A 19846-nucleotide genomic window follows, 5' to 3' on the forward strand; every position below is an offset into this window, starting at 1 on the left:
CTGCTTTTGGGAGTTAAAATTGCTACACTTCCATATATGGATACGTCCATCATGATGACTGACGCAGAACCGAGTTTCATCATGATGTTGAAGCAGAACCTCTACAAAGAGGATGTGGTGGTACTCTTGTGTCCAATATCGTCGTTCGTCAATCTACTGGTACGTACGCCTGTCTCTGCTGCGTCATCAATTGAAAACCGCAATAACGGTCGCAGTCCTAACAGTTCGTGGTGCTGCAGACGTCATAGCGCGGTCTGTGCAGACACTCGTAGTCCTGAACATGAGGAGCCAAATTCCTGACTCAGGGCACGTGAAGTCATTGTACAATCCCGCAAAAGCCGAGACGAAATGGCTGTCCTCTAGGCGCTAGTGGACCGATAAACCCTCCAATCCTGGAGCAGTCGATTTCTGACAGGTGCTGGTAGGAGTTTTTCGTTTATAATAGTATGTAGGCGTAATACTCAAACGACCGATGTTCAGTTGTGATTTCTAAATGAAAATCGCGGTGTGACTTTACAATTATACACAATACAGATGTTATTCATACCTGCTTTGTGTGCATGCGCTAGAATGCTCATCATTAACTATTTGCACATCCCCACCATGTAGTACTTTAGGCAAATTTGACATTTGTTGCATGCCGCAGTCATGGTATAGCAAGTTTAGCAGCTAGCAGTATAATACCAATTTCAAGGAAGAAAGCAAAGTATGACAGTAGGGACTCAAATAGGTGGGAAATATAGTCCTCAAATATGTACTTTGTAGGTTATGTAATCATCAGATCCTGACTAAGGCAAGGGCATACGGGGCAGTTGCCCCAGGCCCCCACATCACAGAAGGGCCCTTAATCGACTAGAAAGTTTATTACTATAAAAATTTAAATATATCTAAAAAGTTCGCATGTTTGAAGCAGTAAAGCATAGGAGGGTCCCAAAAAAGTTTTTGGTAAAGTCCCCATTTAGGCTAAGTTGGGCACTGGCAATCATGCTTCTTATATCATTGCTTCTCATTTTAGTTTGACAACAGCTTGGATTTTTTTCTGAAGTCACATACGGCACATTATATAAATATTAGGACCAAGCAAAGGAAACAGTGTGATTTAATTAATGCCAAGGTAATCAAGAGTTACATAGCACTAATAATTTATTATTAAAATTTAGAGGTACCAAAAGATATAGCATTGATCAAGAAACCAAGCTGCAGTGTTCTCATATGCTAGCATCCTTAAACCAAGAATTGTGTTCTTTCCTAATAAATAATGCTGTATGATACATGATATCTCTAAATATTTATTACAAATATTACTGTTATGTGTAAAAAATTTGAATATTGACAAAACACTGCCTTCGAAGAACTTAAATTACATACCACGGTAGATTTTGTTTCAATTAACTTAAAGCAAAGTGTGTAAGGAACATCTGTTAAGAGAACGGATGCTTTTCTGGACGATTTTTGAAATACAGACTTCTATTCATTTTACAATATTTCATTTGCTTGTCAGGACGAAAAGGGGAAGTTCGTTTTTTACCGAAGACTTCTACATATTTGTTAACATTCCAGGTTTCAATTGATTAGAATCTCCTGAGAAGTTAGAACAACTTCTATGAATTTAGGATAAATAGGAAAAAGTAGGGGGAAAAATAAACTTACTCAAAATTCTGAATTTTGAGTAAATTGAAAATTTGATTGAAATTTTGATTACAGCACCCAACGAAATTTGACTTATTAAGAAAAGTTAGTATCCATTTTTGATAAAACTTTTAAGGTATTTCTCCGACTTTCTTGGCATGCCTTCATGATGTAATGGTCTACACACTGGGCGCGTATTCCAGAGATCCGTTGTTGGATTCCCGGCGAGAGCATTGCTCATTTTTCATCTTTTCTGCTTCCAAAAAAATACATAATGTCTCTAAAGTGGCACTCAAACTAAAAGAGTGGTGGATGATGATTCTCCACACCCAGGATTTGGCGAGTGGGTCCCATAAAACCTCAGTCACCTTTTAAAAGGGTAAGTGTATAAGGTAATTCTCCCAGCTTCTTAGCATGCTTTCGTAGTGTAGTGGTCAGCACGCTGGGCGCGTATTCCAGAGGTCCGTGGTTCGATTCCCTGTGAAGGCGTCGCTAATTTTTTACTTCTACTTCATAAAAAAAAAAAAAAAAAAAAAAAAAAAAAAGAAGAAGAAGAAGAAGAAAGAAACAATATCTCTATAGTGCCGCCTGAACTAAAAATGATGGTTGATGACGATTCTCCACCACTAGAGTTTGGTGATTAATCAACAGTGCCCTTTAAAAGGGGGAGTATATAACATATTTCTCCCACCTTCTTAGCGTGCCTTCGTGGTGTATTGGTCTGCATGCTTGGCGGGTCTTCGAGAGGTCCGTGGTTCGATTCCCGGAGAGGGCATTGCTCATTTTTCATGTCTCTTGTTTTAAAATAACTTAATGCCTCTACAAACTCATCAGGGAAAGAGGAATTTAAATTATCACAAATTTTGAATTATCAAAGTTATGTTTGATTTATGAAGAAAAGTTAGTATACATTTTTAAAACAACTCATCAGGGAAAGAGATATCTAAATTTAAATTATCACAAATTTTGAATTAACAAAGTTCTATTGTCTTTTCAAACTATTAGATATTAGAAATAGTATTAGTAAGTCTGAATACTATTATCAGAAGCTCTATGCTAACAGGAATAATTTTTTAATGCCATAACTTCATATCAGTGAAATCTCCCATCTGTTAGGTACAATTTTATCTTTATTTCCAACATTAGCAATGAGATTCATTACATTAAAAACAAGAATTTTTATTTTAAAAAAAGTTAAAAATTTCCATAATTTTTAAATATTAAATCTGAGAACTTTTTTATGAGATCATGCATTGACAAATTATGTATGAATAAAAAATTCAGGATGTTTATTTCATTAACACATCATGATGCTAAGTTTTTTTTTCCCCCTTGAGAAAGTAAATAAAAATTCCATATTAAACATTTCTGAAATGTGAAAAAAATGTAATAATATATACTATTGGATTAAAATTATAAATTTTTATTAAACATATTTCTGAAAATCTTTTAAGCATCATGCATATAGTTTATGTGAGAGAGCAGAAGCAAATAATGAGTAATGAAATAGCAATAACTAAATATCTACACAGTGAAATCTCTGCAAGAAAAGCATCCATGGCTCTTATCTTTCATGGAATCCATCATCTTATAGAGATATTTAAAGCTTAATATTTAAAAATGAATTCTGTGAAGTTTGATTTATGATCTCAGAAACATTACTCATTTTCAGGAAGTGGTTGCCCCAATGATTTCACTGTAACTGCTAAAAATGATCAATAATTATAAATAAGTAAGCAGTAAAATCAAAACTTCTGCCCATTTCACAAACCACTGCATTTAATAATTGTTATTGACAACTTATGTTAGCACACAGTGATGAAATAGCACATATACATATATAAATAGTAAACTATTACATAAGTTATATTAAATGTAATAAAATCTCCCTAAGATGACCATATATGATTCCTGATGATTTTTCAATTTCTGTTTCTTTTAATAGCTTTTAGATTGCTCAAACAAGAAAATAACTATTACTAATGCCCAATAATAAAGCTTTTTTATGTTCTCAGAATTACTATTAACTTTCAGAAGTTTCCAAAATTGTTTTACCAAAGATTTTGTACAATACTAATTCAGAAGTCAAACAACAAAAATCAGCGTTATACCTACAAAATTTTCACAGGACTAGTTTCGATGGTTTTACTGATGTTTTCGATGGATGCTGATTTTTGTTGTTTGACTTCTGAATTAGTATTTATTCGGCGTGTTATTGTGTCTTAATTTTGTACAATAATAAAATTTCATATGTGTTATATGTTAACTTTTGTTATACTTATTATAAGTAATGTACAGATCATAATTAAATTGCCAGATTAATTTTTCAAACTGCAGATTGGTATTTTTGCTTTCATTGAAAACATCAAAATGGATGTACGTGTAAAATTTGAATTTGTTTGGCAAAGTGAAATTCCAATAGTATGTGGATTTGTGCCTTTATGCAAACAAAAGCAAGCTCTTATGATATAAGTCAGTTGCATTTAAGAAATATATAACTTACAATCGTTACACAAAATACAATAAATATCAAACATCTTTAACATGACTCATCCTTGCCATTTTAGGTCAATACTATTTCTTACTGCTGGATAGAAATTTCTATTAAAATTTTACATGCTGGATATGAAGGTTTATATATTCAGGAAAAACATGACTATTGATTTGACCATTTGTCATTTTTTATGGAAATTTTTTTTTATGTAATTTTATTCCATAGTTTTGTTTTTAAAACAGTAATTTATTCCTCTATTATAAATAAAATGACAAAATAATCATATTTATCACAATATGGTTTATTTTAAATCCTTTTTTTATTATTATTACTTATTTTTATTTTTCGCCTTTTAGGGGTTTCATTCTGTCCATCAGAATATATAAGTGAATAGTAAAAACTGATGTTGAGAGGATGAAGGATAATTGAATTTCTGTTAAATTATATTTAACAGTACATATCTAAAAAAATAGAAATTTAATACAGATCTCCACTTTGCAAAAGAACAGCACTGCTGTAAAATCTTTAATAAGACAAAACGGTAAAAAGTAATGAAGCAGCTAAGGTGAATTTATATAGAAAAACTAACCTTTATTAAAGGATATTATATAGAATACTTTTTTTTTTTTTTTAAAGGACAGCTATTAAATCATCATTGGCATTTATTTCTGTATGGTTAGCTTCTGTGCTTATGTTTCAGAATATGATGCTAATGTCTGAAATGTTGACTCATACCTGATACTCTGAAGAAATTTATGGAAATGATTCACCGCGAAAATTTTATCCAAATGAAATCATGAATGTTTAGGAATACGCAGAGCTAAAATGTCTTACAACTAGTCCGAAGACAGTATGAGAATTATAATAATCTGCCTGGGGAAAATCTTAAAGCTGATAATGTAACCAAAGTCATAGGTAAGGTTTTCAGTGCCCAGCTGAAGTTTTCGCACCCCCTTTTGTTTGCTAAGAACGGAAAATATTTAATTTTAAAATTTAGTAACATCAGTTTGGCTCCCCTTGGGGGGGGCAAGGGACAGATGTCCACCCTCACTCCCCTCTAGCTATGCCCCAGGAGGTAACAATGAAAAGAATGTTACATGTGAACCACCATGCAAGGAGACCAATTGTCCTCATTTGGTAGACTCTGTCCTTCTTCAAGAAGTGTCCTCCCAACTGTCTTCCTTTTCAATATTTTACAACTAATCTGTTTATCTCTGTATTAGTTAAAGATGCTGCTTCGAAATGTTACACGTCAATGGTCATGTGATGGTGCAGTTCGAAGAAACATGATTATAAAATGCACAGACAACACATTCTGGCCATATCAATACATCACGCAGCCACACTTGTCATGCACCTCACACTTTTGCGCACTTTACTTTGTTTATTTTAATGTGTCTATAATATTATAGTTCGCATTTACATCTGTTGCAAATACAAATTTCCTTTCACTGTATAATTATTATACTCTCAGTATAATAATTGTGACAATATACTTGCAGAAGACTTGAAAAATGCAGTATTTGTAACAGTTTTATCTGAGGCATCGAATCATAATGAAACAAAATTGTATCCAATAATAGTAAGATATTATAATGTTAACTATGGCACTCACATAAAAATTTTTAATTTAAAGTCTATTGAGGGCGAAGAAATTTTGGTGAACCATCTATACAGAGTAATAAATGAAAACAATTTGAAATATAAAGTTGTTGCACTAACAGCAGATAATACAAATACAAATTTTGGTGGGAAAAGATGCAAAAGGAGTAAATAATGTCTATGAAAAATTACCAGATTTACTCTAAAAGAAAACACTAGGCATAGGTTGTAATACACATATTTTGTCAAATGCAATAAACATGGTATCATCTGCCATGCCAATTGATGTAGAAGTAATAATAACAACAATTTATTTGTATTTTAGTCGTTTTACGGTTCGTGTGACTGATTTAAAAAAATTTTGTAAAGACGCAAATGTCCTGCTTTGTTCGCTTTTTGTCCTCTTTTTCACTGTAAAAAGAAAAGGGTCACCTTCATTAAATCATTTTCTTATAATATAAATGTTGTCCTTTTTTAAAATCATATCAATTTCTTAAGAAATAAAACATAAATAAAAGAAACAATCATATGATGAATACATAGATTATGTAGATAGAAGTACATGTATATTCGGTGTAAAAAAATGAGTCCATTGGAAACTGTAAAGGAGATGGCAGTGAAAATGTAAAGTGAGTTGTGAAATATCTGGTTGTGCAAGATATAGGAGACAGGTTGAAGACCACTTATTAATATCTAATTATTTGAATCTATAAGATCACTATGTCTATAATTTAGGTGCCCAAATGGGTCAAAAAGTTAAAAATTTGTTACACTTTGACTAATGTTTAGGATACTAGCTGTTAAAATTGATATCTGCAGATACTTCCTTAAAACTGTTTGTTTCCTTGTTTTTCCTGTTACATCATAATTGGTCCTACTTTTCAGCAGGCATTATATGAAATAAATGTTGCACCATAATTCTGCTTTCCAACTTTCTTCATAAAAGTGAAAGGATGTAAAAAAGAACAAATTTTTAAACAGAAACAGTAAATTTTACATAAGCTGCAATAATAAGTGTAGTTAAATATAGTAATAAGCAATAAAATCTATATCTAAAATTATCTAACATTCTTGCATTCAAAATTCTTTAGTTTTTAGTCATCTAAATTTTCTCAGTAATTTGCCGATTACGCCCTAATTTTTAAATAAAGATAAAACAATTGATATCTAAGACACTACTTAACAGTCTTACTTTTATTTTCAAAGAAAATATATCTATACTTTTTGCAAATATGCAGTTTTACGATTGCAAGGACAAATATTGTAGAAATCAATAAGGAATCTCTGCATTGATGAACTCACATAATTGTTCATTATATATAAAAACAAATTCTGTTAACATGAAAATATATATGTGGACAAGTTTTTTTACATACACAATTCTTTTGACCTAAATATTTATTTTTGATTGATTTCAAAGGTTGCAATCATAAATATTCCACATTCATTACATAATATATAAAAACAAATATTTGAGAAAATGAATAATAATTGCCTTCCTTAAATCTTTTAGGGAAATATGTTTTTAATACAATGTCAGGTTTCTTTTCATAATACAGTGGACATATTCAACAAAGAGTTAACAGAGCGTAATGTTCGGAAAAAACTTGCTTAGCAAAACAATCCATTATACAGTTTTTATAATATTTCAAAGATTACTCCACTTGACAATAAAAACGTATCTCTCCATTAAATCAGTAATAAATAAGTATCTCTCCATTAAATAGATAATAAAATATAACACAGATTTCAATCTGATTTCATAAATTTCATGCATTTTAAAAACTACTGCACACTCCAAATATTATATACATATATGCCAGAAATATATATTTCTATTTGTGTATGTACGAAGAAATAATGCATGAGTAAAATCACATATCTAATGCATTTTTTGAGCAGACTGATTAGTTTTAATGCACGCGTATATATAATGATAATCTTAAGTTCTTGCTACAAACTATACCACTAAAGAGAAGAGTCGTAAATATTTTATAAAAACTTCCCCAAACCCATTCACATGGCAATTACAACATACGTAAAAGTATGATAACAAAAAATAACCAGTACGGCGATAAATAGCCAATTACAATAACCCTTCATTCGTCAATAGCACTTGTGTGTCGAGAGTATTTGCCCTGAGGCCGGTAAATATCCGGGTCAGCCTCCTTCGTCGGGTCTCAGATATCAGACAGATTCATTTTTAACATATTTTTGGAGTGAATATTTGCAAGCTGTGTGTGGAACACTAGTTGCCGAAACCGAACACATGTTATTATTTACATTCTCTGACATTTTAAATATGTTGGTTTATAATTAAGTGAATAATATTATTATTTTATATTCTCATTTAAATTCTTTTGGCCTTTTCAAGATGAAGCAGCGGTCAGGTGTAAAGTTATCATATAATATATTGCAACTTCAGAATTTGATTAAAAGAGATCCTCCGTCTTATTATGATGAAGTAAGTTTTTGAATTTTAATATCCAAATTTTGTACGGATACATAATTTACTACTAATGTTTCTACAGCTATTACATGCTGATTAAAAAATTCAGGTGTTTATAAACATGACAGTGTTATCGCAATATATTTCAGTTAAGGCATTTTTCATGAAATCTTATGATAAATCAGGCAGTACATTACATTTATATGAGAGAACACTTTTAGTAATTACTGAAAAATGAAACAAAATTTTTATCACTTTACAGGAATTTGCATAGCTACAAAAAGTGGCAGTCTTTTTATAACATGAACTGTAGATTATATGGAATTGTTAGAATAACATTATGTAATTAAAATTATTTTGGTACCCTAAAATTTAAATCTCTTTGGGAAAAAGTGCAGAATCGCCCACTGCTTGGTGCGTTTTTAAGAACTGCACATACTTGGTATCCATGTACACATCGACCTATTGTCACTTAAAAATAAGTCTTGACAAAAATCTAATTCTTTGGTTAATCTTTGGATTATGGTAACTTATTTTTCGGCGAAAATTTGGCGACCAACTCTGCTACAGCAACCCTCTATTTTTTTTTTCGCCGCCATTTTGTCTTGTTGAAGTAAAGACATGTTTCGGGTTTTCTTCCGGAGAGGATCCGTTGGCGGCGAAACGTATTTACTCGCCATCGGCCATGAGTTTAGCGGTGTACAGTTACGTTACAAGATATTTAAAAAGGTTAACCGTAATACAAATTAAAGAAACATATAAAACGCATCTAAATTTGAGTTAGCCGCAGAAAAAAATTATCAAAAGTTTAAACATGATATTTAAAGCATAGAAATTAAGTTATATTATTATATATATTAAACAAACATATTGCAAGATAATTAAATGGGTGATCCGTGATGTTTAAAGCATATAAATTAAAAAAACACATTAAACGCCTATCATATATAAACACCTAGCATCTTCTGAAAGGTAATTGATACATTAAAAATATGTCAAATTTTTAAGCATGAAAAGTGATGTAATTCTTATTATTTTAGATAAAAATAAGAGTAATAAAAATAAAAACTTTAGTTAATTATTTAAACCTTATATTATTGCGGCCCACGTTAATCATGTTTTAGGACTCGGGTACCCTATGGTTCTGAGTGTTTAGTCTTTTAATTATTAAGAACACAGTTGTACTACTCTAAACAGGCGTGTTACCAATTATCAATAAGGCCCCCCCCTCCGCCGTAATTTCACCTGCTCATCCGGTAGTGATGCACCACCAGCCAGCGGCAAAACGGAGCACGCACAGAACATACGAGAACAGATTCGTTGTCTAAGCGTTTGAAGAATCAGGTTGCCACCTACGACCACCGAATTCGCCAAGTTACCAACTTTGAACTGTTATCGCCAATTTTGGCGATGTTTACATTTAACAGATCCTCTGCGGAAGTGCTTCCCATGTTTCTTTTCTTTTTATTTACTCAACACTTTTTCCAACAATCTGCTAGCAGAATTACACTTATGCTAGAAATTTTATGGAACAAAACTGCTTAATCATGACAAATATTAACTGCAAAATTGGGAAAAAGTGCAGAATCGCAAACTCCTTGCCGCATTTTTCAGAATCGCACATACACAGTAACCATGTACACGTCGACTTATTTTTACTTAAAAAAAATCCCAGAAATGCACAAAAATGGCATTGCGCACACTCTTGACTTTATCCATCTACACTGCTATTTTCTCATAAATTACAGAAATTTGCAGGAAAATTTTGTGAATCTTTAAACTTGGTAAAAAGCACATACACTGGTGTGCAAAAATTAAGGACGAAGTCGAAAAATTAGCATATCAGCTGAACGAAAAGGCAGAGCGTACAGAAAGACCAATTAATAGATTAAGTAAGGTGATGTACGGTAGCACATGCGCAGATATGCAGGTAGACGTAATGGGGGAGTGTCTGAGTAGTATAAAGCATGTTGTCGGTGTAAGATCAGTATTTCTGGCAAAGAGATTGCATGCCGTATAGCAGTTAAAATCATACCGAGTTGCTGCCTCAGCGACATATGGCGAATAATCAATCTGTTAGAAGACATCTGGATGCTTTTACCCAAGGTCGAATCATTGGGAAGTTGGAGGAAGGCCGCAGTGTGACAAGTGTGGCTGCAGAGTTCGGAATTGCACACAGCATCGTTTCACGACTTTGGAGACAATTTCAAACTACAGGAACAGCTATCCGGGGATTTAGTAGTGGTCGTCCACGAGGAACCACACCCGCAGATGACCGGTATATTGCCTTACAGGCTAGAAGAAACAGGCGGCAGACAGCGGGAGAAATCGCTAGACACAAGACACAGGCGACTGGACGACCGATATCGCGTTTTACCGTGGCCAGAAGACTGCACGGTGGTGGTCTGTTTGCACGGCGCCCTGTACGATGTGAACCTCTAACGCCTGCCCATCGGAGAAGGCGTTCTCTGTGGTGCCGGGAGCACTGGAATTGGAGAGACAATGATTGGGGACGAGTACTCTTTACAGATGAGAGCAGATTCAGTCTGAGTAGCGATTCTCATCGCATACTCATCTGGGAGAGCGGGGAAGCCGCAATCATCCCTCGAACATCGTTGAAAGGGACAGGTATGGAGGTGGCGGTGTTCTCGTTTGGGGAGGCATCATGCTTGGTAGTCGTACAGACCTTCACATCTTCGATGCAAGTTCAGTCAACGGGACCCGTTATTGTAACGAGATTCTTCTTCCATATGTGCGTCTTTTTAGAGGCGCTATGGGTCCGCAGTTCCTTTTCATGGACGACAACGCACCATGTCATCGCAGCTGCCGAACAGCTCTTAGAGAGTGAGGATATTGAATGTATGGATTGGCCGGCACGATCTCCGGATCTCAATCCCATCGAGCATGTATGGGATTTTCTAGGCAGACGCTTGGCAGCCCGTACTTTACCACTAGTAACGATTCCGGAGCTTTGATTGGCGCTGCAAGACAAATGGGCAGCAATGCCTCAACAACTCATTGACACTCATTGACACCCTCATTCTCAGCATGGGCAGATGCTGTGAAACCTGCCTAGCAGTCAGGGAAGATCATATCCCCTATTAAAGACAGGATGTTTCTTGCTGGACACCCATCACAGGGATGTTTTAGCCTTCAGTCGCATTGCGCTCCGTGCTACTTTTTCAATAAAGCTTCTTTTTATCCCTCTGATTTCTCTTTTAGTAAGTGTTGCTTACATTACTCATGTCCTTACGTATTGGGATCTTACGGTATTAAATGTGTTGATTTGGAAAGCTTTTGTACAAAGTTATATTGAAAAAACCGTCTCGTCCTTAATTTTTGCACACCAGTGTATATGAAATTACCTGAATGCGAAAAAGTATATACCCGTTCCAAGGATGAACATTTCCACGTATAATATAAATAAAATATCCAAAAACTTTTACCTCTAAATTATCTATTATAAACGTCACCAACGAATTTATAACAAAACATTAAAAATGGTTACAAATACTTTGTGTCAAATATTTAAATTATTTCCGATTAATCTTTGAATTATGATAACTTGGCGAAAATTTGGCGACCAACCCTGCTACAGCAACCTGCTAGTTTTTGTTTGGACACCATTTTGTTTTCACGAAGTAAAGGCATGTTTTTTTTTTTTTTTTTTTTTTTCAACTCAACATCATTTTCCAACAATCTGCTAGCCGAATTATGCTTATGCTAGAACTTTTATGAAACAAAAGTGCTTAATCACGACGAAGATTAGGTGCGAAATTGGGACAAAGTGCAGAATCGCCCAATACTTGCCGCGTTTTTACGAATTGCACATACATGGTATCATCCATGTACACGTCGACCTATTTTCACTTAAAAAAACATCCCAGAATTGCAAAAAAAAAAAAAAAAAAAGGCATTGCGCACACTCTTGACCATATCCATGTACACTGCTTAAGTCCTAGCTAGTAACTTTTATCGCCTTACCAAAAAGTCGCCAAACTACCTGTTACCATATTCCAAAGATTAGCCTTATTTCCATGCATGTTTACTTCCACTGAAACATATACCAAATTGCTACAAACGTATAATTCACAAAATAACTATCATTTAATTAAAATATAATTAAACCATGTACATGTCAACTTATTTTTACTTAGAAAAACATCCCAGAATTGCACAAAAATGGCATGCGCACACTCTTCACTATATTCATGTACACTGCTTTTTCTCATAAATAAGAAAAATTTTACGAAAATGCATGAAAATTTTGTGAATCTTTAAATTCGGTAAAAAGGACATATATGAAATTACCTGATCCCGAAAAAGTATATACCCTTTCCAAGGATGAACATTTGCACGTATAAAATAAATAAAATATCCAAAAACTTTTCCCTCTAAATTATCTATTATAAACCTCACCTGCCAGTTTATAACGCAAACATTAAAAGTGGTTCCAAATACTTAGTGTCAAATACTTAAATTCTTTCCATGCAAATTTACTTCTACTCAAACGTATTCCAAAATACTACAAACATATAACTCTCAAAATCATGATCATTAAAATATAATTAAATTAAAAAACACTACTTAAAATATAAATAAGCACATACATTAAATTAATAAAAAATAGCTTACAATCCTAATTACTTTAAACTAAATCATTGCTAATAACAATTTTCTAATAATACCATTTTAATTTATTTACTCCTTACATTTAGAACAATGCATAAAAATAATATCCTCAAATAATTAAAAATACTAACTTACCTTATCTTCTACAGAATCTTGAGTGCATGGCGGATCACAAAATGTCCATTTTCACCAGATTTCTTGCACCGCCATTCAAACTTATCTGTAATATCCTTCCTTTCACACAATCTCATTTCATTCCCACATGTTGGACATTCATACTTATCTGCAATTAAGAAATTCTTTTCAATTACACATAAACGCAATAAAAATTTCGTATTTACTTTATATAGGGCCATGGGATCCAAATATTAAACAACACTGTTTCACAGAACATAGAATGGAACTAACGCTATAAAGTACTGCAGATATTTTTACAAATTTAGCCCCTTTTCCGATTAAAGAACAGTGATTTGTCCATTAATGTCACATGACATATCTCATGATCTCTCATTTCCCTCACACAAAATAATGCGTAATCGGAACTGAGTACTTCTCACATTATTCCCAAAGTCCTAGATAGTAACCTTTATCTCCTCCAAAATGTCGCCAAACTACCTGTTACCATATTCCAAAGATTAGCCAATTCTTCTTACTCTTGTAAAAAGCGTCAAACAAATAAGTGGGCAATTCTGCACTTTAGGCTCTCTTTGACCATATCATATGTCATTAGTGTCTATTTTGAGGAATCTGTTGCTTTGGATCAGTACCTCATATTATTGTCAAATTACCCTTATATGAAATTATCTGTTCTGTAGTACTGTACAGTATGTACAGTTTGGAGGAAAGAATAATACGGATACATTATCTTTCACTAAAACTTTCAGTGAAGCACGAGTTGAACTGTCGTCTACAATCTGGACAGTTTTTACATCATATGGTAAACCAACCAAATTGAAATGTTGCTGAATCTCAGGTATGAAATAATTTTCAAACCAATCATTCGTTAGACTCCTGTCATCCATGCTGTTTTATTTGCATGATATATAACAGGGAAAATCTTTACTCCTTTAAAAGCAAGAAAGCATTTAAAGCATGTAAAATTTGAGAAAATCTGTTGGCAACAAAGGTTGTGTATAAAAGTAGTTCCCACTTTTTTTTGATGGTCAGGTTCCATAACTTTCTAAATAATACACTGTTTGCTATTTTATTGAAACCAAGTTCCAAATGTTAATATTTTTCTTAAATACAAGGTAAAATAGAGAAGTAACAAATTGTATCCTTGTTCATAAAAGCAAAAAAAAAAAAAAAAAAAAAAAAAACAGGTAAACAAATCCCCATTTTTTCCCCCTCCAAAATGGAATAAAAAATGCAGCAGCAACAGTTAAGGAACTACTCTTATATATGCCCTCGCTTGGCGACAAATTTCTCGCCAAATATTTTTGGCGAGAAACTCCACGGTGCCATATTACTACCTAAATTTGTCTACATTTTGAACTTTAAGCCCAAGATGTCTCCAAAAATGCGGTTTTCACACACAATTTAAGCTAAAAATCTGAAACGAAAACAAAAAATTTGGTACTGTTCGGTATCGAGGGTCGTAAAAAATTGCCAAACTGTTGTTGATGCCAGTGCTGCCAAAGTAATTGTGGCAACCCTAAGGCAAGAAAGGACGTATAATAGTAAATAACTATCTAAATATTGGTGTTTTAATTTAGATGAAAGGTTAATTTCATATAATATTTCGCTACCGAGTTATCGCTAAAGCATAATGTCATCTCGTTGGTTGTTCAAACATAATTTTCTATAATGAATGATGCCTTTTCTTTGAAAATATTTTCAGTAAAGTGCAGAATCGCCCGCTTATTTCTTTGCCGCTTTTTACAAGGGTAAAAACAATTGGAATTTTGTCAATTTTCTTTTACTTTTTAAGTGACAATAGGTCGATGTGTACATAGATAAAGTCAAGGGTGTGCGCAGTGCCAATTTTGTGCAATTCTTGGATTTTTTTTAAGTGAAAATAAGTTGATGTGTACATGGATACCGAGTATGGGCAATTCTTAAAAACGCGTCAAGCAGTGGGGGATTCTGCACTTTACCCAAAATTCTATCGCTGACTTTTCATCATAGGCAATTCCCAAATTGTTAAATCCATAGGACATCAAAAAAGGAATTAAAAATTAAACTAGTATTTCAGTGGCATCTTAAGAAATATAGAACTATATAAACTTATGCAATCTGAAATCAGCACATACGTGAGATTTGGCACGCTGTTAAATGGGCGTGTTTGCTAGATTTGGTGCTTTCGCACATACATTTTCGCTGCAATTTTTTTACGGCCCTCGAAACCGAATAGTACTAAAAATTTAGATGCAAAAAACATAAAGCTTCTAACCAAAAATATTCTTCAAATCTTCTTCGAACAGCGGAAATATCAATTTCAAACATCACTAAAACAATTTCACCACATATTTGTTAAAAGCATCTTCTCCCGTTTCAGAACAACAATGGACAAAACACACCAAGTGCCCATAATGAAATGCTTAACTTTCTATTTTCTCTGTCTTCTGTCCATGTGCACAGTGATATGTTTTAACTTAAAAGAAATTGATGAATTGCAGAATTATTGGCATTGCAAAGCAAACTGGCAGTGCTGTCCATATGCACATTGTCCTACTTTAAAAAAAATGTCGGAGAATTGCACTTATTTTGAGGAAACTCTTATCATCAATCACTTAAAAATCACTTAAAAACACTTAAAAATCACTTAAATCACTTAATATCATCAATCACTTAAAACACTTAAAAATAGTTCGTAAATTGCTTTTGAGCTGTAATAGTTCTTTAATAATGTAAGATCGGAGGTAAATAAAAGCTAACCAATATATCATTTTACTACTTTAACAATAATAAAATCAATCTGCACAATATATAATAACATTAGGTATTGTGTAACATATTGTGAAACATATGCATTATATACAGTCAAAAGTCGTTAATTTGGACACCCATAATCCGGACCTCAAAGCTACAAACTTTCTGCGCATGCGTTGTGTTGACGTAAGACGACGCATAATACGTTTACGCATGCACGTTTAATGTATAACGGATGGTATAAGCTAAAATTATCTAATTATCTATTTCAATTAATATTGCAGATTGTGTTGTTCCTTAATCTTCTAACTGGATCAGGCTTATTATTTTTTGCAGACTGTTAGAGCAGTTTTATAAAAGTAAGCTTGAACTTTCGATTATATCAAAGAGAATTTCCGATTCTGGAGCTGCCAAAGGATCTATAAAGCGAAAGCATTTTTGATGTTTATCAAACAAAAAGTGGAATTGCTGCAAAAAATGGCTAAAGGCATATTCTTTGTTTCCATTCCAAAATCTGTTTATCAATTTCATGCTGCTCTGCGGGGAGCAGGGGCATCGAGGCGTGCAACGAACTGGAAGTTGATCTTTCAGCACTGTCCTTATCTTCAGGGCAGATGTTTCTATTTTATTCAGTTTATAATTCCTTACTAAATGTAGTATATCATCTCGATGTACTCCGTCTTTGATATGATTTAAATCAAATTCCTCGTCATTATAAGTCGGTATTCTCGACACAGCAATTATAGGACTTGAACAGCGGAACTTTGTAACTGAACAAGAAATTATGTCTGTTTATAGAATTAAAGAGAAAGTATTATCACATATTTAGTAAATGAAGCAACTTAAACAACTTACATTGAAAGAAATGTTTAATAGAGTAAACAAACAAATATTAAGCTTTTTTTTTTTTTTTTTTTAAATTTTGATATACCCTTTAGATTGTAATTGTTCTTTATTTCATAAATTACGGTTTCATATTTTTAATTTTATAATTCCTGCGTGCCATCTTACCAAATTTAAACTGATGATCTATAATCTGGAATCGAAGTCCCGACGAGTCCGGATTAACGACTTTTGACTGTATTGTGAAACATTTTGCTACAGTAATCTTGTATTTAAATTACATTTAATGTCTGTCAGTTAATGGTTTGTGATATTGCTTTATGAAGTAACAATTCGTTCCTTTAGAAGTGAGAAAAATAGGAATAACTTGGCTGGTAGTGCCACACTGAATTTTAAAGTTTTTGAAATTATTGTGACATTGAATCAATATTTAGTAAAAGTCTTCAAGAATTCTGTTTTATATTTTTATCAAATTTTCAGTATATCTTTAATTTTATGTACCCGAGAATGTAATTTAATTATTTATTTTTAAAATAATATTTACATGTTTTTTCATCCCTTATTATACAGTTTTATCAACACTATCAGCATTACAAATGTATCTTGGAAACTTTCAAGATGAATCCTCATGAATACAGTAAGAATTTAGATGACTTGGTTATGTTTCTGGCTCAGGTAAATTTGAATTATCATTAATTGCCATTGTTTTAATGTTACAGTAAGGTATTTATGTGCTTACGTAATTACAATACTTGACATTTTTGTTAGCAGTAATTTGTGTAAGATGGGGGCTGTGTATATTTGGTAGTAAATGGCATGTAAATATCTGCTTAGATGTGTAGCTATGCCGTTTTTCCCTCTTATACAGAGGGTGTTTGCAGATTTTCACAGCTGCCAACTTTGAAATTTAAAAAAACAGACAGTTTGTGAGAAAACCAGGGGTTTTTCGTACTGGAACTTCTAACTGATGTAAATTCACTTTATAGTGCATGATTTGAGTTGTTAAATTATTTGTAATACAATTCTGATATGAAATATATTAGTATTGAATTAAATATTCTAAATTTTATGCTCTTTGGCTAAGTTTATTTTGCAGTTTTCTTACACTTTTATGCTGAGAAAATCCTGTATTTTTAAATATGATGAAAATTATAATGAAGTAAAATAAATACAAGTTTTAACTGATTAAACATTGGTTGAATCTTTATATAAAAAATCTACAGATGTCAGTTGCAGATTAAAATAATTCAAATAAATGAAATTTAATAAGAAGAAAGTCAGTCAAATATAATAAGAAAAAATGCAGTTTAAATAAAATTTAAACAAGAAAAATTATTCTGAAAATGACTACGGGTGGAGGGTGCAAAATGAACAACAGTATTCATTGTAAAGGAAAAATCTGTCAAAATTAAACTCCAAACAGATACCTGAAAAAGGTACATACTGTTTCTAATGTTTCTGAAGTTAAATTTTTGGTAAAAAGAGAAAATCTGCCGATGCGGAAATCAGTTGCAAAGTCTTTAAATACATCTGTAGTAATTATAAATAAAATCGTAAACCAAGATTTACAACTTAAAAACAAAAAACATAATAATGTTCACCAGCTTTTGCCAAGGCAAGGCATAATGCTCCACACAAAACAGTTTGTAGAATCTTGTATAAAAACTGTTTAGTTTGGAGATAAATGGAAATACATTGTGACCTTCAATACACCATGGTTTTACCTAAATGATTGCAACAACAACAAAAAAAAAATATATATATATAAATAAAAGAGAGGGGTCAGTTTATTATAGAAAATGAAGAGAAAAGAATGTACAAACCTTGTTCCGTCAACGCAAAGAAAATTTTGCTAAGGGGTTTATGATTGTCAAGAATTCTCTTACATTGGGAAACTAAAAATAGAAGAGTGGAAAAAAATGTTAAAATCAACTCAGCATACTATCAAGAGAAAGTTTTATATCTGATATTTTCAGAAGAAATTCCGTTTCTTTATTCCAATGATTTTTAAAGAATGAAACTACCATGGCAGAGCAATAAGTCATACTTTGAAAAGTACTACTGCATTTCTTGAGAAAATGAAGACTGATCTTTTATTGCATATACACCTTTTTAACTTATTTGGTAAAAACAGCTGACATTTTACATATGGACTATTATGTTGTTACTCTCTTGAGAATATCTCTTTTTAAATGCAAATCCAATGCAGTTGATGGTGTTTGAAAAGTACTGGAAGAGGAATGGAAACCAGTAACCGTAAAAATTTTATGAAAAGACCTTTTATCATAGAAATCATAATGCAGACTTCGAAGCCTAGAAAAAGTGCAGTCAGATCAAACATTTAAAAAAAAAAAAAAAAAAAAAGGCCATTACATTGTAAATATTAACTTAATGGTCCCGAAATCATTTTAAAAATGTATAAACACCCTCAGTAAGTTACACTATATTACTTTTTATCATGTAGTACTACATTAAAGTCCTACAAACCATTAAATCTAACCCTTAAATTTAAGAAAAATTGTAGGAAAATTGTAAAAATCTTTGGAAAAGAGCTCTTTCTAAGTGCAAACCCACCATGATGGATGGACTGTGGACAATAAAGGAAGAGGAATGGAAATCAGTATCCCTGTAAATTTTACGAAAAGCTTTTCTGTCATGGAAATCATGATGCAGATTTATAGTCCAGAGCATAGGCTATCCTATCGAATGTTTAAAAATGTACTCTTTACATTTTAAACATTAATTAATTGGCCCTGAAATCATTCTAAAAGTGTCTAAACACCTTCTGTATTTCATCTTAATCAGTACTTGTGGGTAAAATGACATCATTTAACTTTCTAAGATGAAAAAATTCCCATTTGGCTTTTTTAGGTGATGTTAACACTTTTGGTTCTCAATCTCAACAATATTTGCTAAACATTTTTCAGTTATCTTTGTCTGACTGAAATATGTATATTTGTTATTACAGGTCTTTCTAACAGCTCTCATTTTTCATAAAACTTGATGTTAATTTCTTACACTACATAATTGTAAAAGTGTCGTATATATTGTTGAGATCTCCCATAGAGGACGTTGTAGCACCCCTCAACCAAGTGAGAAAAGATTCGATTTGTGCGAGAGTTGGCGTGGGTTTTAAGAATGTAGTGTGAAGAGCTGTGTAATGCGTATTTGCTGTGTAACTGTACTAAGTAATATAATGTAATTAAATGTATTTATTAAAATTGTGGACAATTTTAAAGGAGCACACTTCACATTTTTTTTTTGGAGCCACCAGTGAGGTAGAATCGGTCTTGGAAGCTGTGGATTCTAATGGTTTAGTTGCAAGC

The 19846-nt window shown here is 32.6% G+C and overlaps 1 protein-coding gene across 3 annotated transcripts in view; it reads left to right on the forward strand.

The window, feature by feature from the left end:
* Mys45A (SDA1 domain containing protein Mys45A) overlaps positions 1–19846 on the forward strand; it is a 127340-nt gene that overhangs the window by 8408 nt on the left and 99086 nt on the right. For 2 of the 3 annotated variants that reach the window (XM_085824046.1, XM_085824045.1), the window contains exon 2: positions 17091–17195. In XM_085824046.1, coding sequence (XP_085680172.1) covers positions 17139–17195 — 57 coding nt within the window. In that variant the 5' untranslated portion in view covers positions 17091–17138. Of the gene's footprint in view, positions 1–7930; positions 8190–17090; positions 17196–19846 lie in introns of those variants that run through there. The other variant, XM_085824044.1, reaches the window with a different exon arrangement.

This window comes from Stegodyphus dumicola, chromosome 9, assembly GCF_044657685.1.
Source record: "Stegodyphus dumicola isolate Sdum_Otavi_A_Nest chromosome 9, ASM4465768v1".
NCBI lineage: Eukaryota > Metazoa > Arthropoda > Arachnida > Araneae > Eresidae > Stegodyphus > Stegodyphus dumicola.